The sequence below is a fragment of the Panthera onca genome, chromosome B3, assembly GCF_046562875.1.
Source record: "Panthera onca isolate mPanOnc1 chromosome B3, mPanOnc1 haplotype 2, whole genome shotgun sequence".
Classification (NCBI taxonomy): Eukaryota; Metazoa; Chordata; class Mammalia; order Carnivora; family Felidae; genus Panthera; species Panthera onca.
Window position 1 is genome coordinate 42,145,065 of NC_138344.1, and position 27,554 is coordinate 42,172,618.

A 27,554-nucleotide genomic window follows, 5' to 3' on the forward strand; every position below is an offset into this window, starting at 1 on the left:
GAAAAAGATCTGTAAGACACATTAAAAGAAAAAGGTTTAAGAGTATAAATAATGCAATTTCATTTATATGAAAACAAAGCGCTATGCGCACATGCATGCAAACACACACAAACATGTGACTGTAGGAAGATTGAAAATTTCTGGAAACGTAAAACAGAAATCAGTGAGTTGCCAAATCTGGAGATTTAGATGGGATAGGGATGGGCTGGATCTCAGGAGACTTACCTTTCAACTAATAGAGTGAAAGGTACACATTTTTAAATTTTTTGTACATCCTGACATTTGACATCTTAAAGAAACCTTGCTGGCTAGAGAGACACTGCCCTTCTGAAGGCTAGCCAATTCTTAGAGATAGCAAAAGTCCAGCCAGGAGCACGCCTTTGATATGCAAACTGACCTTAGCTTAGAACCACATCCCCTCTATCTGGCCAGTACCCTCCTGGAGGCAATATCCCTGGCCTCAATCATCCTATGGCCCGATGCCAGGCAACTGAGGATCACCTGTAGAGCACAGAGCCTGCTGAAGATTTTCAAACTAAGCAGCCCCAAGCCGTTTCCCCTGCCCTGCCTTCCCAATCAAAATCCCAAAAAAGAATAGAGCTTAAGCTCCTCCCCTCACTCCTGTCTTCTGCAACCTGACCAAACCCTTGTGACCAAACCCCTGTGACCCTGCAGGCATGTGGTAGCTTTCTCTTTGGGACTTGTGAGCAGAATACATTTTTCCTTCCAAGCTTCAGGCTTATCTCCTCCTGTGGCTACCTCGACTTTACCAGGCCAAATCCAACATGGAGGTTTTTTGACCAAAAGGAATTTGCTAAGAATTTGCTAAAAAGCCTAATTAACTCTTTAAGGGCTGCTATGGATGGGCAAACCGGGAGACTTCCATCTTTCTCCCAGGCTCAGTAACCAAGTCTCTGACAGAAGCTCATGACACCTTGCCCTTGCCAGGTGACCGTCACCTTTCTTGTTACAATGATGACCATCGGGGAACCCCAAGCTGACCCGTCCACCCAAGCATCGCCCCTCACCAGCATCTCCCATGGAGCTGAAGATGCTCTCGGTGACACACATGATGGTGTCGGTGGCCTGGTCGTAGCGGCCGATGGGCTCGCCTCGGCTGGCAAACTGTCGCACGTGCTGCAGGAGATCGTGCAGGGCCTGGCTGACCACACTGGCCGCCGCGCTGACCTGCTTCAGGAGCTCGCTGTCGTCAGTGGCCGCCTGGCAGGCACGGACACAGTTCTCCACCGAGCGGTCCACGAGCTTCCCTGCTTCGATCAGCTGCTCCTGGCACACGGGGGAGCTGATGGTGGGGCTCACCACCTAGAGGGAGATAGGAGCAGGTCCTGGGCACCGAGGGTCAGCTCTCAGTCCCCGCCCCACACTAGCATTTTCACCGAGGCCCTTCCTGCTCGGGGCCTTGGGTCCTTACTCAGAGCACCAGGGTTTAAAGTGTACCATCACTGAGATTTCTTCTACCTGACAATTTCACCCTATCTTGGTGATTTTTGATGCCCAACAATTGTTATCTTCACTGGTGATACGTAACTATAGTACGAACTACTTCCACAGAGAGAAATTTCTGGTGTTTATGGCATAGCTTCTCCTTTTAGGAACCTCTAGATTGAGTCCTCTGACTCAGGATAACAAGACTAACAGGATTGTATTTCTTTTCCAGAGGTACCTGCAACTCTGTACCTCACGGTACTTTAAAGAACAGGGGGATTCTGTCCGTTTTTCTGTGGGTACTTTAACAGTGTACAAGGGAAGTAGGAGCGATACCATCAACACATCTGCCTGACACTGCAAATCCCACCAGAGGATAGGAAATGGCGGGCTAAGCCAGTCACGGATCTATAGAATACGATAGGTCATCAAGTTGAGAAATGGACACATCCCATCTTCTGACGCATTAACACGCAATGGTGCCGAAAGGATACGTGAAAGCAGACAGGCCTGAGATAACCCCAGTTCTACCACTTAATGATTCCTGTGGCCGCAAGCTACTTACGAAGCCTTAGAGGCCTCAGTTTCCCTTCCGTAAACTGGGGATGATATGCTGAACGAGGTGAAGTTTAACACCCGGAGTGTGCACATCGTGAGTGACAACAATGAACTCAATCCTGATTACCATCACTCTTGCACTGTGCAGTGCAAAAGGGCTCCCCCGGATGTGCACGTTATTTACAAACCCATTCGTGACACTGTACTGCCTTCTTGTACAATGCAAGAACCCTTGGTGTGCAGGTGTAAACAGGACACACTGAGAATTTCAAGGGGGACACATGGCAGTTTTCAAGTAGAAATGGCAATGAGACACTGAGATGTCCCAGTGCCTGAGGACTTGGGGAAAGAACTTGGGATGAAAGCACAATTGGGCAGTTATTGCCAAAATCCTGTCGTGTCACCTTGGAGACAACACCTAAGCAAGCTCTAAGCCTCAGACAGTTTAAACAAATTCTGCCTGTTTTCCCCCAGTGACTGGGGGCAAACGAGAGCACGTGACACTTTGAAGAAAGGGCCAGGGGTGCCAGTTGGCTTACCTTGGCGCACGCCACCAGCTGAGAGGTAGAGAGGGCACATTGGGTGGCAGCGGCAATCACCCTGTTCTGTAGGACCGTGTCTTCAGCTACTTGGGCGACATTCTTCGCCTTTAATACCAACATGGCGGCAGCATTGGCTACAGCTTTGGCCAAACTCATTAAAACGTCCTATTTAGAAAGAGAATTAAAAAAACAAAAAAACAGGCATTTACTTTTTTTTTTATCACCCTTCACAGCCTAGAAATAAAATGCGGTGTCTGATGAAACATTTTATTGACATTCCATTTGAACTTTTTTTTTTTTCCAGTACTTCATGAGAATATTCTTTCCATTTATTTTTCTGAAATGTCAACTTACCTTAGATGTAATTCAAGAAAGAGACTTGCATCCTAGCTACACAGTCTCCTATGCATTAAGGAACAAAGATTTAAATCTAGAATAGGTTGATTTGAGGGGAGAGTTTGTATTTTAACCACTGATTCACATTCATGTACTTCAACACCAAAAGTCTTAAGTCTCTTGAATATGTGATTGATGCAGGAGATCAGGAAAAGCTGGAAATCTATCCAGATGCCATAAATACAACATACTGTAGGAAGGATAGAAATCATGGCCTCCAAGTCATCATGCCCTGCTGTCACGCAAAAATTTATCATTTGGATTTCCATTTTGCACAAAGATCCAAGCTACTATCAAAAATTCAGCCACATCTCTGCCTCCAGAGGGCAATGTTGGACATGCACAGACATTACCTACAGCTCAAGAGCCAAGGAGTGCTCTGAACGTAAGTTATTCTCAGTGTTCCGTAGTCTTCTGGACAGGGATTAAATTATTATGAAAAGTGGAAAGGGAGCCTACATAAATAAACTAGCTATAAGCTACGACCTCACTGAAGATGCAAGGAGCTTTGAGCCTTTCTGTATCAGTTCATGCTTCAACTCAACAAAAAGGCACTCTGTCTGCAGGGTGGAGAATCCTTTGATTCAGCCCACCAGATTTGTCACCCATCTGTGTGGCCTGAAGAATAATCACTGTTACATTTAATTTGCTTCTTTTCTTTGAATAGTGAAGGTTGTTTATTTGGTTTGGAAATGCCTTCCCAAACATATCCCAAATATATGAGCCATTTTTATTTTGAATGAACATGTCCAGGCTTTCTCCCAGAGGAAATGTGGTCAGTAGTCTTTATTAATTCATCAGATAATGAAAAGCACTGTTGATTCTGAATGCAAAGGGCACCCAAAGAGTCTTTACAAGAAGACGTTTTACAGGAAGATATACTGAAAGGGGTGTTCACCCTGTACAATTTTACACAGAGCAAAAACTACATGCTATCCAGGCAAATCAGAAACCCATAAAATGACCACATACGCAGATTTTAAATGGACAAAAACAAACAGTCTTAAAGGAACAGTTTAGTTCAGTCTTTATCTTTCTTTTTTTAAAAGGTTTGTTGAATGTCCAAGGAAAAAGCAAGGCCTGAGGTGCCAAAAAGTGAAGATGCTTTTGGGATCTGACTGGCACTTGTTGGCCACATAACTTTTGGAAATTGCTCCCAACATGGCCTAAGTTACAGTTCTTGAGCACCTATTTCAATGCTCAGTGCACACTCAACTTGAATGTCACAAATTATTCACAAGATTAAAAAAAAAAAAATCTTTCCAAAGTAGGTCACAGTATTCTTTCGCTTGATATGAATTCGTCTTTTCACACAGGGACCAAGATTTGGTCATGTAGGCTCACGATTGTTCTAAAGGGCTTTGTTAGACTCATTTAAAGAAATCCTGTTCTTCCTATTAATTTTGTCCAAAAAAAATACAGTTAGAAAAAGAACGTGATACTACAGCTACAGTTGCTGACAAGGCCTTTGTCAAACCTTTCAACAAGACCCCTATTATGTAGCCCGTGTAAAATAAATCTTTGTTAACTCTGGGAACATGCAGTACATTGAGAACCCAAGAATAGCTCTGAGATAAGATCTCAAGAATCAGAAAAATAGTGCATAAGAAATCCAATGTCAGAAAGCCAGGGGCTACTCCTAACTCCAAGAGGTTACAGGATCACCTTACTACACTGATGTTTGCCTAGAGACCTTACAGAAATGGAAAGCAGTAAAGTAAGGCCTTTCACTGTTAAGAAAGTCTGCAGGACCTTACTGTGAACGTGAACCTGCTTTCCTAGCACCTCTAAATAGAAACAAACGACAGGGAGCAGAGTTGGCATTTATACATGACAGTGTAACAGTCTGTCAAAGAGAGAAAGAAAAGAGAGAAAGCCTTCAACAATACTAGGATGCATGAAAGATCTCAGGAAGAACTGTGACTTGCTTCTCCACCTTGCCAAACACTCTGGGGAAAGCAGTAATATTTTTGAGGAAAGAAAGTTGACCACCTCAAGATAATTAAGCCTAGTACACCAACAGCTGAATGTCATACTTACCCAATTCCTAAGTAGGTCCCTGCCTACCAAGAATTACCTGTGCTAATAAAACAATCAATGCCCAAGACAAGTGCAGTTGGGGGGTTTAGCCAAGGCCAAGGCAGGATAGGGTGTTTGCTTGAATTTAGTGGGATATATTTATGTGGTCTGGAGTAAATTCTCTTTCAAGTTCAGTCGTTACTGGCCATCCCAGCCTAGAAATGGCTTCCAAGAATACTGTTACCACCCATTATGGGTCTCACCCTCCAGCATGACTTCAGTGTTTAAGCACTGACTGTCTTATTGCATTGTAGATAGAACATGAATGAGTCCTATGGTCCCAGCATCGCAACTATGTGCAAAGTAGGAGACAGCTACATCTACAGATGCAGGTACACGTTCCATGTATCCCAACATGTACAACCCTGTCTTAGTGTAACCGATGCATCTTGTGTAGATGCAGTTTGGTAGTTCCGGATGAAATGGCAAGCTGAATCAGCACTCGTGAATTAAGAAACTTGAACGCTACTGTAAAGCTGAATGATCTTTTTCCTCTGAAGGCTGTGTAATTCCCTGACAGTAAACCTGACATAGGATTTGGAATAGGGTCTCTTCCAGAGAAACTGGGCTTGAACCATTAGGTTTCAACAGAATGGAGTTATGTACTACTCAAAATGAGGACGTCAGAGAAGGAGAAAGGCATGGAGGGCATGTGCCCACGAGTATGTGAGAAGCCCAGCTCATCGTAGCCCGAAGCTCCCCTCATCTGTGGTGGCTGGAAACAGAGGCAGACAAGCTGAGCTCCAGTCTGAGCTGGCAGCACATCAAGCCAGCTGCCAACAGTGGCTACAGCTGTGCACCAGAGGACAAACAGCACATATCCTTGGTATTGAACAAGAGTGACAAAAAAAAAAAAAAAAAAAAAAAAAAGGCTTTCCCGTCATGCTGGTTTGGGCTATGACACAGACAACAGACCCACCTCTGGATACAAAGAGGGGGGGCACCAAAGCTACCTGTGAGTGCAGTGTATGGGAGTCCACACTCTCCCTCCCATGGCGACTCTGGGCTCATTTACTTAAAAACCGCTCCCAGAAGATGAAACAAGCCTGGCCATGAGTCGATGATTACAGAGGTTGGATGGCAGACACAAGGGAGTTCAGGACATTATTCCCTCCGCTTTTGTGTTTAATGAATGCCCGGCGTCCAGACTAGCAAGAATAGCTAAGTAAGTGCTTTACAGTGATGATGCGGGATACGTAAGTGAAAGGAGTTTTTTAGTTAAAAATTTCTTTAAAAAAATTAACAGTGACTTCATTCCCAACGTAAGCCATCTCAAAATTATTCTTGACAGCCCACTGAAGATCTGGTTTTTCACACATTCTCCCCATTTGGGTCTAGACCATCGCATAGACTCCTTTCCAAAATTATGGGTTGCAGATATCTTACTTGGAATCGCTCATCAGTCTCATTCTCTCCGATCTGTCTCAGAAGATCCCCACTGGCTTGTCCGATGCTTCCAGCAGCAGTCAAAACTGTCTGTCGAGGCTACAACAAAGAGCACACACTGGTTGGAACGAAAATGCAGTTCCTCGAAAGTGCCATCAGACAGCTAGCCCCTCAGGATTGGCTCACCTACAAGAGAGTCTCAGACCGTCTGCCAGATGGGAGACCTAAATATCCTGGTACAGTCTGTGCAAGGAAGGGCCTGATGTCTTATAAACCAGCAACAGGTAGACAGACTTGAAATGTTCAATCAATGAGTTTTGCTCGGTGGGTAGGGAGGTGATAGGCACTTTACGGAAATTAGGGCACAAACTTGAATCCCCTTTAAATGTGTATTGACCATATGTGTTAGCTTCTGAAGTTGTATCTGATCAAGTACCCCGGGGTGAGGGGAAAGGGAAATTTCCTACTAAGAGCTCAACCAATCCCAAAAGTTGAACTACAGATTCCGTACCCAGTTCACCAACTCTAAGCCCCACAGTTTGGTAACGTGCCCCATCAAGATGGAAGGAACAGCTCAGGGAGCAACAACCCTGTAGCGCTCAAGGTGGCACCTGCCACCCAGGACCTGGGTGACCGTGTGCCCCAGGAGCTCACCTCTCCAGAAGTAGGCTGCACAGCTTTAAGCAAGTCTGACACTGCCCCTGCGAGGGTCCTCGCGGCTCTGAGCAAGTCCTCCCCACTGCCCACTTCGTCGTCCATCAAGGCTGCCAAAAGCTTCACGCCCTTGGACATCTCCGTCAGGTTGGAAGAAATGGTGGTGATTGCACATCCCACTGCTGTGTAGTCGGTGTCTGCAGGGTCACCTGGGACAGAGAAGGGAGGGTGGTGAAGGGTGAGGAGAGCCCAGATGGGCGATGGCATCAGCCCGCACTGTGCAGGAGTCGGACACAAAGCTGGATGCAAACAGGGAGACACATGGCTTCCTGTCTCCGAGGTGCTGCCTCTCCCAAATCTTTTGCCCCAAGGCCTCCTAAGCTGAAATACTGAGCACGAGCACTGGCATAGTCCCCAGGTCTTGGCATCCCATGGCCCTTTCCATTAGGTCCGTGTCAGCAGCTTAGGCTGGTCAGTTCTGTTCCTGAAGCATTGAAATGCTGCATCGTGAGCCCAAGACATTTCTGGGCTCTCACCTGACAGCGCAAGGTGGGAGTCACTCTGTGCCACAAGACAGAAGGAGGCACACGTGATGGGTCTATTCATCCAAAGCCAGTTTTAGACTGTAAGCCCCAGAAGGGAGACACTAGTCTCCGTACACTTTGAGGCACGTCCATCATGCTGATGAACAAGGAGGAGAGCTATGTAAGTGCTTTTCGAAGGATGCATGATATCTATGGAAAGGAATGAGATGTTCCCCACCTTTCTCCTGGGTCAGTGCAAAGAACTGCCTGAAGCACTCAGTGTGCCTAAAAATAGACCAGCCTCTCATTATATGAAAATCTGTTGTTTCAATCAAAGAAGAGTCCTTTTTTTAAGAAGCAAACCACATCACAAAGCCCTCAGAGACTTACCGGCAGTGAGGTTAACTACTGAAGCTGTTCCAGCTGTGATCGCATCGACCTGGGAGTGGATTTCGTGTTTGGATTCATCGACTTTATTCTGAACCCATACCCGGGACGCCTGCAAAAGCAGACAAGTACATGACACGGTCACTATAGGCATGGGATTGCTCAGGACACCAGAGAGGTCACGCTATAAAACAATACCAAGATTTTGTCTATACTCTGGTTACTGGGCTGGCACCAAAGAGGCCCAGAAGTCAGCCATGCCCTTCACAGGCCTCTTGCTCATTCACTGATGCTGGATGGCATGGGAGTTCTCCAGGTTTCTTCCACTGTTTTCTCTTTAGCTTTTAGGATCTTAGAAAAATTCTACATGGTTTTATTTAGGTAAATTCAGTAAAAAATAAGAATAATTAATGTCTCGTGATAATATTGCACATCAGCACGAACAATTGTTGATAATTTCCACCTACACTTTTAGCAAGCAGGGTGAGAATTAGGGTATTTCAGCTCATGGGTGTTCTCTGTCAGCAGAAAATTTGTCTTTTATTAACAACATGAATGGGGTGTAGATGCAACACCTGTCCTGTAAGGATCTGGGGTGGGTGGGTTAAGACCTCTATTCTAGACCCAGTTCTAACACTAACAAGAGACATGACCTTGGGCAAATAGCATCTATGTCCTGTGCCTCCTGTTTTTTCTACTGTAGGAATTCAATGGTCTTTAAAAACCTTTCCAGATCTTCGACTTTATGTTCACTGGAAGCTATAAATAGCAAATTCTCTATTTCCTGGCATTTCTGAGGTTAGCCAATAAATGATCGTTTACATTCATAAGGATGACCCTGTGGTAACATCAGATGCTGACTTGCTTCCCAAAACATTCCCAAAATATTCATCGAGATTTAGGATATGTCTAGCACTAATATTTTTTTGTATACTAGTTCTTTAAAAATTGGTAAAGCAACAATGTTAAGTCCAAATATTTTACATTTAAAAAAAAATTGTGTTGTTTTGAGAGGGTGTCAGCATGGGAGGGGCAGAGAGCGAGGGAGACAGGATCCAAAGCACAAACCGTGAGATCATGACCCGCACCAAAGTCAGAGGCTTAAGAGACAGAACCACCCAGGTGCCCCAAGTCCAAATATTTTAAAACTATCTCACAATAGTGCTGGATATGGAAGGGTGTCTGCCTTATGTATTTTTAGTCTGGAGTTTCCCCTTGCAAAATGTTTAATGATCTCAGGTACTTGGGAGACAAAACACTGAGTACAATTGCACCTGCAGGTATACAAGTATGCAAGTGAGAAAACACAGTGCGCAGGAAGGACTTAGAGGGCAGTTATGCTTGCTGGCCAACGCGAGGCTAAATACTGCACTTGGCTCTGGGCTATGATGGCCCTGTCAGTCCTAACTCGGTGGTTTTCAGTCATGACTGCCCATTAGAACCACCTGGGGAGATGAAAAAAGCAGGCCCCGCCCTCAATGACATGGATTGATTTGGGCCTCAGCCTTTAGCCTCAAAGCTCAAGTCTGAACCAACTTTAAGCTCCTACAGATAACTGGAATATGCAAAGCAGGGCAGAGAATGGCAGTGCTAGTCCTTCAGCAACTTTCATGTGCACATCAAACAGCTGGGACCTCCACTAACATGAGTTTCCTGATTCAGAGGGTTGGGATAAGGCCCCAGATTCCACACCTCTCAAGAGATCTTACGTACTGCCAATGCCACTGGTCCATGGGCCACCATTTGAGTAGGGACAGGCCAGAGAATTTCGTGCAGCAGCACCTACAGAAAGGCAGCTATTTACCCCGCCCTACTGAAAAGCTGAACACTAAGGCAGTGGCTCTGGAAGCACAGTCCTCAGAGAGCACCAGAGCACCTGAGGACTTGTTGCAAATGCAAAGCCTCAGGCCCTTCCCCAGACCTACTGAGTGAGAAAAAAAAGACATGGAGCGCAGCAATGTGTTTTAACAAGCCTTTCCAGGTGACTGATGCAGGCTAACGTCTGAGAAGCACTGACCTAACAGCTAATACTTGTTGAGCTCGGTGTGTTAGGTAGTGTGCTAAGAATGCCACACACGACGGGATTACCACGTCTTCACAAGGACCCCGTGCATGTATGACAAAACGGAGGCTTAGAGAGACTTAGTTGCCTGGATTCACATAGACACTAGCAGTGGAGCTGGGATTTGAGCCCAGATCACTTGATTCCAGAGTTCAAGTTCTTGGCCCCACGATTCTCTTCCTGTGGGTACCACCCCACTACAAAGCCTCAATATAGTGAAAACAAAAAAGCAAAAAAAAAACAAACCCTAGGTTTCTACTTCCCCTTATTGGAGGTGAATGCAAACAGAATGCAACACCCAGCTTTTTTGCCAGGGCAGAGACACGGAACTGACAACCACGAACAATACTCACCATATCCTGGCCTAGGGGTGGCAGTGAATCCAGCTCGCTGAGGTCATCCTGGGCCTGCTGGACAGCGTGCATGCTTGTGTTGATAGTCCCCATGAGAGCCTGCTGGGCCGAGGTCTGCAAAGGCAGATGACCACAGGGCAGTCATACCTTGGCTGCTGGAACTGACACTACCCTTTATACAAAACAAGGCCACACTGAACTCTGGGCTCAAGAGAGAGTGGCTCACGGTGGGTCTCAACAACCCCAACCGCGTCCCATTTCAAGCAAGGGGCTGATTGTATCAACGGAATGCTTGATATGGGTGTTTGCAATACAGAGGTTGTGATCAGGAGCGTGTGGAGCTTAATTAGGTGACAAAAAGCCCAGAAAGAATTCTTGCAGGGAAGCTACCCCACTCTGAGTACTGAGGACAAAAGATCTCAAACATAGGAAACACACATTACACACAGAACTGTTCTTAGTAAATAAGGACAGATTCCACCCAAAACCCATAGTCAACGGGCTTCTTCAGAGTCAAATTTCTTCTGAGCTTATAGGCTTTTCAGCTCTTAACAAGTTCTTCCCCAGAAGCACATGATTCCTTGAGAAGGCAGACCAGACCAGCAGCAGGAGAAGAAGCAACAATTCACTCAGGGCAAAGTGTGGATCACTACAGACCTGGTCTATTTCTAAGACCTTCTAAGGGGTACCTGGGCTAGTTAGCAGCTTGATGCTGTGAAGGCAGGGAACCAGGGTTCTATAGCTCTGAATCACCAGTCATGTGGAGAGGTCATGGCTGTTCTCCAGCCCCAGAGGACACCTGTGATCAGGGAGTTACTAACCCACCTCCTTCCCTCCTTCCCTCCTTCCTTCCTTCCTTCCTTTCTATTTATTTGAGAGAGAGAGAGAGAGACGGAGAGAGAGAGAGAGACGGAGAGAGAGAGAGAGACAGAGAGAGAGAGAATCCCAAGCAGGCTCCAGGCCATCAGCGCACAGCCCCATGCCAGTCCATCTCACGAACCATGACATCATGACCTGAGCTGAAATCAAGAGTTGGACGCTTCACCGACTGAGCCCCCCAGAGGCCCCGAAGCATCTGGTGTAACAGGAGCACCGGGGAGTCAGGCGTCAGGACGGCACAGCTGAAGAGCCATGGCTCAGATGGGAGTTAGTGAGAACACGATGACACACACAAGCTATCGCCAGGGCTGGTGTCCGCCCCCCCCCCCCCGCACATCAGAGGTGGCGCACTGACGCGCAGGGCAAGCGTGGGGGAAGTCTCACCAGTGGGGGCATGTGGCCTCGGTGCATCTGCCCAACCATGACCTGCTGTTGCGGGGAGGGCATGCTGCCGACGTTGAAGGTCTCGGGCCCACTGGAGCCTGAGCGCATCACGGCGGGCAGTGCCACGGAGCTGTGTTCCACCTTTCCAGTCCGATTGAACTGCTGCTGCAAGATGGTAGACCTGCAGGGGACAAGGGTCTGGTCACTGGGAGGTGGCCGCTCGCAGGGAGTGTAATGATAAGATAGCATAAGTGCCACAGCAGTTTGCTGCGTTACGCTGTGGAGGTCAATTCACAAGAGACATGCACAGACAGGACTGTGAATGAAGTGATACTCAAATACCCTGAAGAACCCGGAATCTTTTTTTTTTTTTTTTTTAAGTTTATTTATTTATTTTGAGAGTGGGCAGGAGGGGAAGAGAGAGAGAGAATGATATTCCCAGGCAGGCTCTACACCATCAGCATGGAGCCTGATGTGGAGCTCGAAGTCACAAACCGTGACATCATCACCTGAGCTGAAACCAAGAGACAGACGCTTAACCCACTGAGCCACCCAGGCTCCCCGAACCCTGCATCTTTTTATAATTATTACTATAAATAACCATTCCCAACGGATTCATGATATAATGCAACTAGTCCTTCTTAAAGACTTCCATGCCCCTCCCCGCCCCCCTCCCCGGCCGCCCAAACCAACACATAGATATTCCTCTAACAACGACGTTCCAGGTCTAAGAAAAAGTTTAGGATACAGTGATCTATTAGTTGGTAAATCCTACCTGAAAGAGCATTCATTCAACAAATATCTACCATGGGCCAGGTTCTATTCAAAGCACTGGAGACACAGGTCATTTACTCTTCTTGGTTGAAGGGGGAAGTGTAGAAAGGAACTAAAAGAAAATCTCCCACAGCTTATCTCTCCTTCCCCAGGTCCAAGGCCACTGACCACAGAAGGTTGTTTAAACACCTTTGGAGCCTTGATGATATGACAGACTTTGGCACCTCCTCCAGAGGACTTCAACTAAAGTCTGGGAAGATTCCTAGGATATCTAGTTTTAAAAAAAAATAACTTTTTACTTGTTCCTATTTACTTAGAACGAGAAGTAAAGGACTTTGAGCATATGAAGGTGGTATATCTGCCACAGCTCCCCAGAGGGCACACCCGCAAAGGAGAGTCTGGGGGAGTGTGTGTGTGCGTGTGTGTGTGTGTGTGTGTGTGTGTGTGTGTGTGTGTGTTGGGGGGGGGGTTGTAGGGGGCAGATTGGGTGAGCAGCTGCACTAAGAAGTCAGGCCTCTGTTCTAGGGTTTTCCCACCATCACAGATCATTCCTTATTGCTCAGGGCAAAATTCATGAGCCATGCTAGGATATCAGACAGCAGGCATCCATGGAGGGACAGTGGAAGGGTTGGCACCAAGGGGGGTAGATATAGGGGTTCCAGTAGGAAGTCATCTGCAGTCTGTGATCTCAGCTGATGTCTGATGCAGGGAAAAGTGGCAGTTCTTCTGATGGGGACCACTCTGGACCATTCCTCCTCTTTGCTGTGACCAAATCTCACTGTGATGCCCTAGGCAGTGGGAAGGGGCTACAGGAATCCCAGGCAGAAGAGGCCCCAGTGCTCTAGGCTCATACAGTTACTCAGCTGCTCTTATAAGTCCAAGGGCAACACAGCCCTCTGAGGGAAAAACTCACCCTGCCAGAAAGCACTAGCTTACTGATTTCCATCTACAGTCATTAGTAATTCCAAGGACTTAAGATGTTCTTCAAGAGGGTAGCAAGTACGTGAAATGCATCACATCACGTTTGGTTCCAAACTGTGTACTAAAATAGGGGACACAAGGAAAATCACCTTCAAGGTAATTATGAAGCAAATTGGGATAAAGTGACGGAGTGTGGAAATGTTAGAGAAGCAATTATTATGACTTAGCAAGTTCGATATGCTTGAATATGCTAGAACTTTCTGGCAGTGTCCTAGAAGACACATCACAAGATCCGAACTGACTCCTGACTCTGCCACATGTATGCATCTCAAGTAACTTCTGTGAGCTTTGGTTTCTTCAGTCATGAACTGGTAATGATATCTGGTCTACCTCTTACATCGGGGGGTTGTTATTGGGATCAAAGGAGACAGCATGCTAGATACACAGAGTGTAGACAAGATGACTTAATGCTCTACGTAACGTAACAGGAGCAAGTGCTCAGACTTCCCCAAAGTATCACTAATTAGATGTTATTTAATTTTAATACATCTCAGGTTCTTCACCTATAAAATGAAGTTAAATTGAGACTATTCTGAATTGAAAATGATAAGAGCAGGAAATATTTATGATGTGCCAGGCATCATTTTACATGCTTTATTAACAACTGAATCATCAAAATAAGACTTACAAGGTGGTACTATCCTTATTCTCATTTTACAGTTGAGATGAAGGGGCAGAAGAAATTTGTAATGTCCCCAAGGCCACACATGAAAAAAAGAGACCTGAGATTTGAACCCACTTAAATCTGGCTCCAGAGTCCATGTTTTTAACCATTTGTGCTGCCTCATGACACACGTGGCATGTAGTAAGAGTTCTATAAACAGTAACTCCTCCATCAGCTAGACCCCTGCCCCACGGGCACAGAACTAAACAGAGGCCCACTCTCCAGCCTTTGATGAAAATGACGCAGGTTATCAGATTTCACTGAGCTATTGCAGAACAGGATTCACGAATACTCACTGTGTCCAAAGATGGGAGTTAAAGACCACATCTTGCTCAGTGTCTCCCTGAAATCCATAGCCGCCTCCTCCCACAAGACATACTCAACACTGAAAATGATGGTCTGGGGACCACACTTCCAGAAGACTCCTCTATATCATCCACTGTCATCTCCGCCATGTTTCGGACTTCAGGGTAACTGAGCCCCGAGGTGGCACGAAGAAACCTGCCCATTTAGGGAGAAGGGGGTTCTCCAGCATTCTTAATAATACTTACTTCTTCGGGGAAACAGACTCTTCCAGCATAGTCGACTCCTCATCCCCCTCTAATCCAAATCTATCTTTGCTTTGTTTCTGAGGTAGAACGAGACCAAAAACAAGAACAAGAACCCACAAAGTCAGCAGGTTTTGACACCAGAACCTCTGAAGATACCTTTTAGAAGGAGCTACACACAAGCAACAATATTGAGGTTTACCCAAAATTCCTTTATTGGACGAAGGGATAGGTCAACAAAAACAAAAGCGATACGAAATACATTATGTAACGTAATATAGAGATGTTCTAGTAGATATACTGATGTTCTGGTAGAACTTGGTTATCTCAGTGGGCTGTATCTTGAAGTCATGGTCAATCATAGCATACCACTATGGCATATAACCCCGTTAAAATTAGTAAAAAATTTTTTTCAGGAAAAATACCAAGAACATTTTCAGACCCTCAACCTGGGTTTCTTTTTTTTTTTTTAATTTTTTTTTTTATGTTTATTTATTTCTGAGACAGAGAGAGACAGAGCATGAGAGGGGGAGGGGCAGAGAGAGAGGGAGACCCTGAATCGGAAGCAGGCTCCAGGCTCCGAGCTGTCAGCACAGAGCCCGACGCGGGGCTCAAACTCACAAACTGTGAGACCATGACCTGAGCCGAAGTCGGCCACTCAACCGACTGAGCCACCCAGGCGCCCCTCAACCTGGGTTTCTAAAGAGGCTAGAAAGCATAACCTAACTACCTAGAGAGGAAGCTGCTGAGGGGTTAGCTAGTCTCATTCAACAGCTAAGTGAGGCACTACTGTTCACTACCTGGCAATAACACAAATATGAACTGCAGCTAAAATGCAAGTTCTCGTAGGATCTTGAGACGAAGGACTACACACTCAAGTGATCTGAACATTAATATTAAATTCTGGAATCAAGTAATTCAAATTAGGTTCCACTCTTCCCATCCAGGGAGCAACATCATTCAGTGTTCTAAAACAGCAGCTTTTCCAACGTGCATCAGTATGAAATACCTTTTTGAGGATGATGTCGATGTAGCCTGCAATCAGCTGGGATATTTGCTCTCCCTCAGTGGTTTGTACTGAATAGTAGCTTTCTTGATACTCCCCAAAATCCTGAAAAGACAGCATTAGAAGAAATAGAACTGTGTTATATTTCCGCAGTTTTAAAGGTGAACAGGTCCAGTCTGGGAGCAAGATGACATAGACTCGCTTTCCCTTTCTCTTTGCTTCTAAACACAAATGAACACCCTAAAATTTGTTCAACAAGTAGTAAAAGGGCTCTGAAAGCTGGAAAGGTAGACTGGCTAGAAACCACAGTACTTGAGAAACCACTGTCTGGGAGTTCTTGGGTTTTCTTTTATAATCTGTTAGCCTCAAGGATGGGTGCCTGAAACCCAGAACCTCCAACAGGCAGGATTTCAAAAATCTGTTCTTTCCCGCCAAAGGACCAGGAGAGGAAAAGCCCAAAAGAGATCTGAGAGTCTCAACCCAGCTTCAAAACCTGGGCTGGTGTTCGGCAGCTGCTGAGCAGGAGAAGCCCAGCATCCCAGTACCTGCTCCACGACCCAGACAGGCAGGTGGTCTGGTCCTTTTGCAGCAGTGGTCACAGTGAGGCCTTCTGTCTTCCTGCCCTCCACCCACTGGGAGACACAGAGACAGGCCTGTGGCTTCTGCCTACCCCAACAAAGGCCACACAGCAACAGCGGGTGCTCCAAGGAAGTACTTTCCCAAACAGCACCATCAGGGTTTGAGCAGGAACCCCAGTAGCATCACAACAAAGCAATCCAGAATAGCACTAACAGGGCTCAGAAAATAAGCTGTCATTGTAAGCAAAGCCCACAAAAGGAGGCCACAACACTACACACTAAATCTAAACAAGGTGATTGTCAGATACAACAAAAATGAAGATGAAGAGTCTAATAACCAACATGTCCAGCTATAATTAAAAAAATCACTACTCATATCAAGAACCAAAGCAACTATGATATGAGTAAGAAAAGATCATCAATGGATGCCAATACTGAGCTGAATCAGATATTAGAATTATCTGATGAAGATTTTAAAGCAACCGTCCTAAAAAAATGTTTTGACGATCAATTACAAAATTCTCCTGATACAAAAAGGAGGTTTCAAGAAAGAAACAAGTGAAAAGAACCATATAAAAATTATGAAAGTGAGGGGCGCCTGGGTGACTTGGTCGGTTAAGTGTCCGACTTTGGCTCAGGTCATGATCACATGGTCCGTGAGTTCGAGCCCGCGTCAGGCTCTGTGCTGACAGCTCAGAGCCTGGAGGCTGTTTCAGATTCTGTGTCTCCCTCTCTCTCTGCCCCTCCCCTGTTCATGCTCTGTCTCTCTCTGTCTCAAAAATAAATAAACGTTAAAAAAAAATTATGAAAGTGAAAAAATGTAATAACCAAAACAGAAAAACTCACGTGATAAGGTAAACACTGTGGAGATGACAGAGCATATAGTCAGTAAACTTGACAAAAAGATTAATAAAATTTAGTCAGTTTGAACAGTAAAAAGAATAGAGACTAAACAAAAGCCAACAAACAAACAAACAAACAAACAACTTACAAACCAGACCTTCAGGGATCTGGGAGGGCAGTAACAAAAGATGTAACACTCATATCATCAGAATCCCACAGTGAGAGAATGTGGGACAAAAAAAAGTATTAAAAGAAATAATGGCTGAAAAATTTCCCAAATTAAAGAGATACAGCTACAAACTCAAGAAGCTGATCACAATCCAAATAGAATAACTCCTAATAAATCCATACCAACAACTTAAGGAAGGGACACATTATCTACTAATGAACACCAACTTGAATGACCACTTCTACTCTGAAAGCAAGGAGGCCAAAAAGCAGCAGCACGTTTTTCAAGGGCTAAAAGAACTGTCAATATTAAATACTATACCTGTCAAAATTATCCTTTATGAATCAAAGGGAAATAAGGACATTCTCAGATGAAGGAAAAGTAAGACAATCTGTTGTGAGTAAATCTACCTATCTTTAAAAAATGGCTAAAGGAAGTTCTTCAAACAAAGAAACTGGTAACAGAAGAAGGCTGGGAAGTTTCAAAAGAAAACAACAGTGGGATAGATAAAAATAGAAGTAAATGTAGTAACCTCTCCTTCACCTCATGAGTTTTCTTTAATTGTATTCTATGGGTGAAGCGAAGGTCTAATACCATCTCACGTGGTGTTCAATGGATACAGAAGTATTTCTTTGAAGAGTTATAGTCAAAAAGTGAAGAGTGTAAAGAGACCAAAATAGAAGTAAAGTTTCTAGACTTTTCTTAAAGTGTAAGTATCCACACCTGTAGGCTTTGATTTTCTTATGTATATGGTAATATCTAGAGCACTAAGAACACTAAGCAAAGATATAGGCTTGAAACATTATTAAGAAATAAAAATGGAGCTCTAAAAAATGTTTATGTAACCTAAAAGAAGGAAAACAGAGGAAAAATAAGCACAGGGAGCATAAAGAGAAAAGTACTATAAAATGGTAGCGTTAAGCCCTAACATATCAATAACTAGACTGAAATAAAAATGGTTTAAATAGGCCAATTAAAATAGATTGACAAAGTGGATTAAAAGAAAGCACAATCCAACTTTATGCACTCTACAAAAAACTTATCTCAAGTACAATATAGGTAGGTTGAAAGTAAAAGGATGAAATGATATATCGTGCAAACATTAATTTTAAAAAGCATGAATGGCTCTATCAAGACAAAGCAGACTTCAGAGCAAAAAATGTATTAGGAACAGAAGAATATAATGATAAAACAATCTCTCCATGAACATGACAGAGGGATCTTAAATGTGCAGGCACCAAGAGAGCTTCAAAACACATGAAGTAAAAAGTGATAAAGATGAAAAAAGAAATAGAAAAATCTGTAATTCTTATTGGGATGCCGAAGACTGGAACAACACCATCAACTAACAAGGTTTAACTGACATTTACAGAACACTCCTGTCAAGTACTCAGGGAACATCTCCTAGAAGGACCATATCCTGGGATGGAAAACAAATCTTAAAATTCTAAGACTTGACATTATACAAAGCGTGTCCTCCAACCAAAACAGAATCAAACTAAAAATCATTAACAGGAAGACAACAGGAGAATCTCCAACATTTGGAAGTTAAATTAAGGCTCGGAGTGGAAAGAAATATCACATGTGACAAACTTTAATTCAACTTTAATAAACGGCATTGATGATATTCTTTCTCTCTTGTGCTTGAGGTAGTTACTGCAACTCATCACTATTTATCTTCAAAGTAACTTTTTGTTTTCAACAAAGTGGGAATTGGACCTAGTTTTAAAGGACCAATAGCTCTAAAAGGTATATAATACAACACAGCGGGCCCCTGCCCTAGCCATTCCCATCTTTACTCTCCACCCCTCCCATTCCCACAGGCAACTACCTTGAACCCTTGCAGCAGTTTCTTATAAATAACATGGTTATATAGATTTCTTGATTTTTCTGTTTCACAAGTTATTCACAACTTCCTGTCACGTAAGACAAGGATACAGTTCTCTAAGTAGGAATACTCCCTTGTAAAGGCTATGTACCAACAGCTGTTACTGACTACAGGATAGAAGAAGGTATATTTTCTGATGATTCCTTCCAAGTGGCAAGAGTCTATGAACCACTGATCAAACTAGATAACTAAAGACTCCCTGTAAAACCCCTTCCTTATACCTTTTTTTTTTGATGGCCTATTGGGAGATCTTACCTAGATACAAGCTGATATTTCAAGCTGATATTTCACTAGAGCTGGAGGATAGTACACTTCAGGAGCGCTAAGGAGATGGAGAAATTTCTACACTGATATCTCTTATTACTCAACTAGCCCTACAAAATAACAGCCCTATCAATTCTCACATGTCAACGTAGCAATAGTTAAGGTAACAACACAACTATACTCTGCTAACAACTATTAAGGTCTGAAGGCCTGGGACGACTATATTCTCCCTACTTTCCACATATTTCACACTGAGAATGTTATCATCATCATCTTGTTTGATCTCAGCAACTCTGTCAAACACGTATTATGATCCCCATGTTAAAGCTAATGACATTAAGTCTCAGAGTGGACAGGTGACTCGGGCAAGTGTACAGAACTGGGAAATGACCAGCTGCTTTTGAATACTACCCCAAAGTCTATGCCATTGCCACTATACAGCATGCTGTTTCTAGGCAGGTTGGGAAAACACACCTCAGTGAGATGTCACAATGCTTAGGAACTTCCAAAACAACTAGATAAAGAGGGAACCTTGGATCGGCCTCTGAACATTAGAAAGTTTCCTTTTAGGGCATGCTTAGACACAGCATCAGGAACCTAGAAGACTGGACCAGTCCCTGCTGTCTCTGAATTTCCACCTCTGTCTCTCTCCACACTGCTCCCTGAGAAACTCAAGGGGCTTGCATCCCCTCTCCTGCCCCACAGAACCACCCAAGGCCATGTTAGTCCTCCCTGTTGCCGGTCTGTACCAGCGTGAAGCTCTTGGGTGAGGCTGCCCAGCGCTTGACGGTGGTGAGCGGCCACTCCTGTAGCACTTCCTTGGTCTTCTCATCCACGCGCATCACCGAGTCCTTAGTGATGCCCAGCAAGCGAGGCACAAGCTTGTTCTTGCCTTTCATCTTTTCCTGAAACAGGAAATACCAAGCATAGCTACAGTTTATCACAGTGAAAAACTAGCAACAACTAAAAATGTCAACAACAGGGGATTTCTTAAGTCAATCAGGGTATATATAGTCAAGTAGCCAAGTATTCTACAACCATTAACAATCCTATGATTGGAGGGGTTCCTGGGAGGCTCAGTTGGTCGAATGTCTGACGCTTGATTTTGGCTCAGGTCATGATCGCAGGGTCGTGGGATTGAGTCTCAAGTTGGGCTCCATACTGAGTCTGGAGCCTGGATTCTCTCTCTTTCTCTCCCTCTCCGCCCCCCTTTGCCCCTCTCCCCCACTTGCACACTCTAAGAAATAAACATAAAATTGTTTAAAAAAATATGATTGGAAAACAATTGGATTCATGGCAATAAATTTGTAGTAGAGTATAAAGTAAAAACCATTTGTATAGCATGATCTTACATAAAATAAAATTTTAAAAACAAATTTTTAAAATAAAATTCAAAAAAATTTAAAAATAAAAATTTCATTACATGATAAAATGGTCACGATGATCATCTCAAATGATTTGTATTAATTTTCTTGTGCTTTTTTCCTTATTCTTCAAATTTCATTTAAAATCAATTCACTTAAAACTTCCCTTAAGAAATAATTTCACATTTATTTCTATTGTTATCAGGGAAAAAAAAGAAAACAACTTCCCAAATATTTGCTGAAACCTAGCAACGCCTAAATCGTTATTCTCGGAGGAATACACTTACAAATTAGCACACACCAATTCTGTATGCATACAAAGGGATAGGCAATTTTAAAATAATAGACATGTGCTAGGTAGTTAATATTATCCATTAATTTTTAGGGCAACCCTCAAACGTTGGGATCATCATCCTCATTTTGCAAATGAAGAGACCAGCCACTTGTCCAAGGCAAATAGTGAGCAGTAAAGCCATGATTTGAACACAAATTTCAGTAGCTCAAAACTGTCTCTCACTTCCAAAGTGGTCTGTCTACAACAGTGTACTGTGTTCTGGTGAAATCAGAGAAAAGACAAAAATTCACCCCCCCACCCCTCCCGGCCGCAGCCCCCACTGGTAGTTCATAAGCCATCTGACAGTGAAGGTCAATGCATAGCCCCAGCTTCCTCCCAGGAGGAGGAGAGAATAAGATTGGGAATCTGTGTGGGTGTCTGAGAAAGGGAATAAGGCAGGGGAAGAAGCCTTCGGTACTTAAAAAATGAACCCTGAGAAGAGTCAGATTCTTTATAAGGAGAGGCTGGTTCCCAAAGGGGTGAAATCCATGCAGGGTGGGTGATGCCAGCTAGTCTAATCTGGCTTCAGGAGCCACACTGAGATTTAGGTGAAGAAGTTCTAGGCAGTGAGTCACATAGGGTTGGCACGAGCCCAGCTGCTGGGACCAGGAAGAGGAGATGAAATAAAATATGGTTTGCAGCTGTTGCTTTCAGCCTTTTCCATCTGCACCTCCCCTCGAGGGGCTCTGGGGTGAGGGAATACAGAATTGTGACAGATTATGCTGACCCTTGAGGAGCTCACTCTGGACAGGAGAGGAAATCACAGTGAACAAGCAAACAACGTAGAGTGGGCATCCGTCAGAAGATCATGATTAGGGGGAAGGGGATAGAAGAAACTCAGAAAATGCTGAAACCCAGCACCAGAGACCACTGTCAAGGATAAAATTGCTTCAGGGCCTGCCCACAAAATGCACAGCAGCTGGAGAAAGTTAAAATCAAGAAGCACTCAGCTCAGAGCTACTCACGTTGGTTCTTCTATGAAGTCCTGCCTTAGACCCACAGCAGTAGAGCCTCCAGGTTAGGAGAGGCGCCTTCTTCCTCCCTGTATCTCCCAATCTCAGCCCACCCTACACCTGGCCTTTCCAACCTTCGGCTACACAGACCAGCATCCTTTCATCTCCAGAAGCAAACAGGCCGGGCAGGCCCCAGTAAAGACCGGTCTCTCATGCACAGACACACACAGGGACTGTAGCTGCACTTCTGTAGAAACTTCTCTCCAGGTGGTCCTCATTAGGTTGATTTTGTTTTGAGGATGTCTTGGGCTTGCATAACTTAGAGGCAGGAGAAAGTCCGCATTCTACCAAGAAGGGGCAGGATTCATTAACAAGCCCCACCTCTCCTCTTTCTGGCGCATCTCAACCATGACTGTGGCCTCAGCCCTAGCGGCTGGTTGTGGTCAAGCCTGCTCTTCTTCTGACTCTTCCCACTGGTGTGGCGATTGGCTGATTCTCACATCACCTGTGCTTTACATGGGAAATTCAGAAATGTGTGAGGGGATCCAAGAGGGTTAAGCTTTTGGCATGCATTGGCTCTAGGCCCCTGATTTGGATGTGGCCTAAACCTGTGATCCAACTGTGCTCACGAAAATTCTACCTTGGCTTGGTTCCAAAGTGCTGGCTTATATGCTCTGCTCTGTTATCAGCACACATATTTCTTTTAGGGGCATAGAAGAAAGGGATGGCTGTTCAAAAGCAAAACAGTGTTAAAGATCCTGTTCACTGGCCATTTTTCTCTAGCAGCTGGCAATCTATCTCGACTTAATTCATGATCCTGAGAGGCTCCGAATGCCCCTCTGTGATGTTTTTACAGTTAAGGGGAGAAGAGGGTCAGTCCCCAGGTATCTCACCTCAAGGCTCTGGTTGTGGCCACAGGGAAAATTCAAGACAAATTTATAAATGAGACAGGTTTCCACAGTAATTTCTTGGAATAAAACAAGATCCTTTGCAGTTCATGGGAAATGCCTTATCCTTGCTCATGGGGTTTTGATTAGCAGATCAAGATAAAATGCAAAAGGAGCCAATGAAAGAGGAAGCCTGTACACATTTATAGCTTCCGTTCATGGAAATCTCATTTTTTTTTATATTATCTCATTTAAACTTCATAAAATGTCACAATTTTACAGGTAAGCCAACAGGCGTAGAGTTGGAAGGTAAAGTAACTTACCTAAGGTAAAACTAAGTGGCAAAACCAGAATCCAAATCTAGGTCTTTCTTTTCAAAGCATATGTTCTTAGCCACTGAGAATACTGCCACATAAAGCTGTTCCCTATGGACTCATTATATGGCTTATGGACATTCTCTACATCAGAGTCAGCAAACTCAGCCAGTGCTAACACCCGCTTTTTGCCTGCTTTTTTATGACCTAAGAGTTAAGAGTGAATTTTCCATTTTTAAGCAGTTGAAAAAAAATCACAAGAGGAACAATACTATATGACATGTAAAAATTATACGAAATTCAAATTTCAGAGCCCATAAGTAAAGCTTTACAGGCATCTAACCAAGTTCATTCACTTAGGTATTGTCTATGGCTGCTTTCAGGCCACATGGGCACAGATGAATAGTATGGCCTGCAAAGCCTAAGATGAACTATTTGGCCCTTTATTGGAAAACTTCAACTCTTGTTCTACATCATGGATGCTAAAAGCCCGTTAGAAGTTGAAAGATTCAGGAGCCAGGGATAAGGAAGATGTGGACAGAGTTAAGGGGCTGGGATAATCTAAAATTTATCAAATATCCTTACTTTCCAGGCACTGCACTCTACAAGCCATGAACACAAGTTTTCAGATGAAAGAAACTGAGGCTGAGGGGGCTTATGGAGGGCTCTCAAAGTCATACGAGTTTCTGGTGTTTCCCACATAGATGTATGCTGCTTTCCTGGATTCCAGGCCAATCTTCCTGACTCCCAACACCTAGGCACTTTCTTTTATAACAACAAAATATAATGCTCTGAATATTAGGACATGTTTACGGATATGGACGAAAACATGATAGAAGCACCTGTAAACATATCTAGCCACTCTGAGAATATCTATGATTAATCTTAAGGTTATGATTGTGTTCACTATCAATATTAAGATGTTTCATAAGTTGTAATTTCATTGACTTATTTACATTTCTAATAGCCTATATAAATAAGGATTGAGAAGCTGTTCACTCATTTTTAACTTCCTAAATTATGCCAATGCAACTCTTTCATAATTAATAGCATGTTTAGGTTGGGGTTCTAAAGAAATCTGTTATGTTATTTATACTTTTAAAAAACTTACCATCCCTTAGCCATACAATGTGTGTGCGTGTGTGCATGTATGCATGCGCTATTCTATGTGGGACCTCTTTTCATCCTATGTCTTAAATGATTGTGCTTATCTATACACACGCACATATGAATTCATTACATTGACATACGTTTGTACGTTTACTTGACCAACTTACTGATTTTAAAAATAACTCTAAAAGTTAAAATCACTGTGTATATTGTTATAACATGTACACAAACATGTAGGCTGAAATTATGCTAAGTGAATAGTTGATTTAATAATATTAACTGTTCTAGGGGCGCCTGGGTGGCTTAGGCAGTTAAGCATCTGACTTTGGCTCAGGTCATGATCTCTTGGTTTGTGAGTTTGAGCCCTGCTTCAGGCTCAGTGCTGACAGCTCAGAGCCTGGAGCCTGCTTTGGATTTTGTGTCTCCCTCTCTCTGTCCCTCCCATGCTCGTGCTCTGTCTCTGTCTCTCAATAGTAAATAAATGTTTAAAAAAATAATAATAACTGTTCTAATCCATGAACCTGGGACATCTTTCCATTTATTTGTGTCATTTTCAAATTTCTTTTACCAGTGCCTTAAAGTTTTCAGTGTATATATCGTTGACTTTCTTGACTAAATTTATTCCTAAGTAATTTATTGTTTCTGATGCTATTGTAAATGGGACTGTTTTCTGTATTTCTTTTGTAGCTATTTCACTGTATATGAGGCCATCTGATTTGACCTATTGATCTGATTAAGGTTCATAATTCATAATATGAAATTACTCCTCAGCTGTACTAATTTTAAAATAGGGCAAACTGAGGTCATGCAAACTATTTATTAGGATCAATTTTAGGGGCACCTGTGTGACTCAGCTGGTTAAGCATCTGACCCTTGGTTTTGGCTCACGTCATGATCTCACAGTGTGTGAGATCAAGCCCCGCATCCAGCTCTATGCTGACAGAGTGTGGAGCCTACTTGGGATTCCCTATCTTTCTCTCTCTCTCTGTTCCTACCTTGCTCAGGCTTGCTCACTTTCTCAAAATAAATAAACATTTGTAAAAAGAAATATTATGAAAACATTTTAAAATGTGTACAAACAGGACCACTGGGCAAAAAATTAAAGTGGGCAGGTTGCTCACTTTGATAAAGTCACAAAATTAAAACTAAAGAAAACCAAAATTTGAATACCTAACATGCATATGAAAATTGATCCTGGCCTTTCTTCAAAGGGATGTTAATTTAAAAAAAAAATAACAAAGACAAGAAAGGAAGAAGAAAAGGAGAAGAGAGAGAGAGGAAGGCAATTTCCATTATTTTCTTATTTTGCCTTAAAAGCTTTTGTAAAAGAAGTTTTTCTTTGTGTAAATCTGCAAGACCTTGCAATAACAAGATCTGTGCTCAGTCTCTAATTATTCTACTACCATAAGCGTATTTTTCTCAGGCCCTAAATTATCCTTGGGGAACATTTTATTTTTTCTGGAACTGCTGCTCAAGTGCCCTTCCTAATTATTACGTGTAGTTTGCTGTGTGCTATGTATTTTCCTAAATTTCCTGAGCTACATGCACATCACTGGAACTGACTGTATCAAGTGTGATGGTATTAATGGAAAACGATACGAACACAAGAGGTGAATTTTACACATAAAGGACTACAGAAAAACTCAAGAACATGGAAACCGACGCCAAAGCATCAGACATGCTGAGAACCTGTTTAACCTCTTAGGTACTGGGACTCAGCTGTCATCTACTGTTCTTCAGAATCATCCATGAAAAGCAGCTTTTTCTTCTATAACAAGAAGACCTTGCCATCTGTTCATGGTGATGATGTAAGAGCTAGGGTGATGAGAGCAGGTGACTACAGTCCCAACGGGCTCACCTCAGCCAAGCAGCAGAGTGCAAAGGCAGGGAATAAGGTCTTTGAAATCAGAGATACCTCGATTCAAGTCCTGCCTCCTTCAGGTATTAGCCTTGGGCCCCAGCTAACTCATTTGACCTTTTGGGGCCTTTTTTTCTCATTTGTAAAAAGAAAGTTACAGTAGTTCTTCCAGGGGGCTGCTGACAGGTTTGAGTAAGATATCCTTGGCATGTAACTGTTTACTCTATGTTCCTGTTGCTGTCTTGTGGGATGGAGTCATTTTTACCGACAAGGTATCAGCCCCATTCAAAACTTCATGGATAGTTACAAACTCACACTAAATATAAAAAATTCAGCTTCTAAATTGTTTTTCTGAAAAACACAGTGATTCACCTATGCATTCATCATTTGCAAAGGCTCTGGCATTTTTGGGTGTAAAACCGAGAGCTGTTCAGTTTAAGGAACTCCTCAGCATGAAGCAGATCACTTTCTTTTCAGTGTAACATCTTTGTTTCTTCTCAGCCCAAATGAGGCAGCTTCCTCCAGTGGGGAGTTGAGTCAAGAAAAGCATCTCTATCCCCAAACATCCTAGAGGACAGTATAACTTTCTTCTTCTCCAGTTCTCTTGAGCTGTGGGGAGAGCAATCTCCTTAAATCACCCTGACTCTGGCCTTGGGACTTCTGTCCCTGAAAGCAGCTGCAGCTCAGTGGGTAATACTCCCCTCTGTGTAAAGCAATATGAGAAACCCCACCACAGGGTGGAGTTTTCTCCAGGGCCAAGGGCAAAAGGCAGGAAGCCAAGAATCGCAGCAAAACAAGTGGAAATCAATGAAACCTATTCGTGAGATGACTAAAATAGAGTATGTGAGGTCAGGATGGACAAAGGGGGAAAGAAGCTAATGAGAGTACTTTCCAGTTCACCTAGGAACACACCCATCAAGGGCCTTAGTCTTGAATTTCAAAGACCCACCGTTTTCCTTCTAGTAGGAAGGCAAACAATTCCCATGAAAAGAGATCTGACGGCCACAAAAAATCGCCCAGCTCAGGTTAATTATACAAAGTAAGTGCTGCATTCACCACATCAATTTGGTATGCAGTGATCAACAGCCCGCACATAGTCCAGGGCATTCTTGGTAATCTTAAAGTCAAACACTTCCAGAGAAGAGTGTTCACAAGCAAACATAAACGTGCTCCTTCGGTGACGTTGTACCATCAACAGTGTGCCAAGGCAAGACACAAGTGCCCGGAGGCCTGTGGGCGGCCAGGCTCCCTCACCAGCCTTAGAGCTCACACACTTCATGTCTGTCCCATGGCTAAAATGGTCACCACTTCATCCGCAAATACTAGGGGTCTAAGGACAACAAACCCAGCTTGATAGCAGATACTTTAA

At 43.6% G+C, this 27,554-nt stretch overlaps 1 protein-coding gene across 1 annotated transcript in view; it reads right to left on the minus strand.

Moving 5' to 3' along the window:
* Window positions 1-27,554, minus strand: part of TLN2 (talin 2) — a 438,974-nt gene that overhangs the window by 145,809 nt on the left and 265,611 nt on the right. Inside the window, exons 12-21 of the mRNA XM_078448675.2 lie at window positions 20,115-20,270; window positions 15,627-15,728; window positions 14,621-14,697; window positions 11,651-11,831; window positions 10,388-10,501; window positions 7,976-8,084; window positions 7,062-7,270; window positions 6,408-6,506; window positions 2,544-2,711; window positions 1,029-1,323 (exon numbers count right to left, since the gene is read on the minus strand). Of these exons, the coding sequence (XP_078304801.1) occupies window positions 1,029-1,323; window positions 2,544-2,711; window positions 6,408-6,506; window positions 7,062-7,270; window positions 7,976-8,084; window positions 10,388-10,501; window positions 11,651-11,831; window positions 14,621-14,697; window positions 15,627-15,728; window positions 20,115-20,270 (1,510 nt within the window). The remainder of the gene's footprint in view (window positions 1-1,028; window positions 1,324-2,543; window positions 2,712-6,407; window positions 6,507-7,061; window positions 7,271-7,975; window positions 8,085-10,387; window positions 10,502-11,650; window positions 11,832-14,620; window positions 14,698-15,626; window positions 15,729-20,114; window positions 20,271-27,554) is intronic.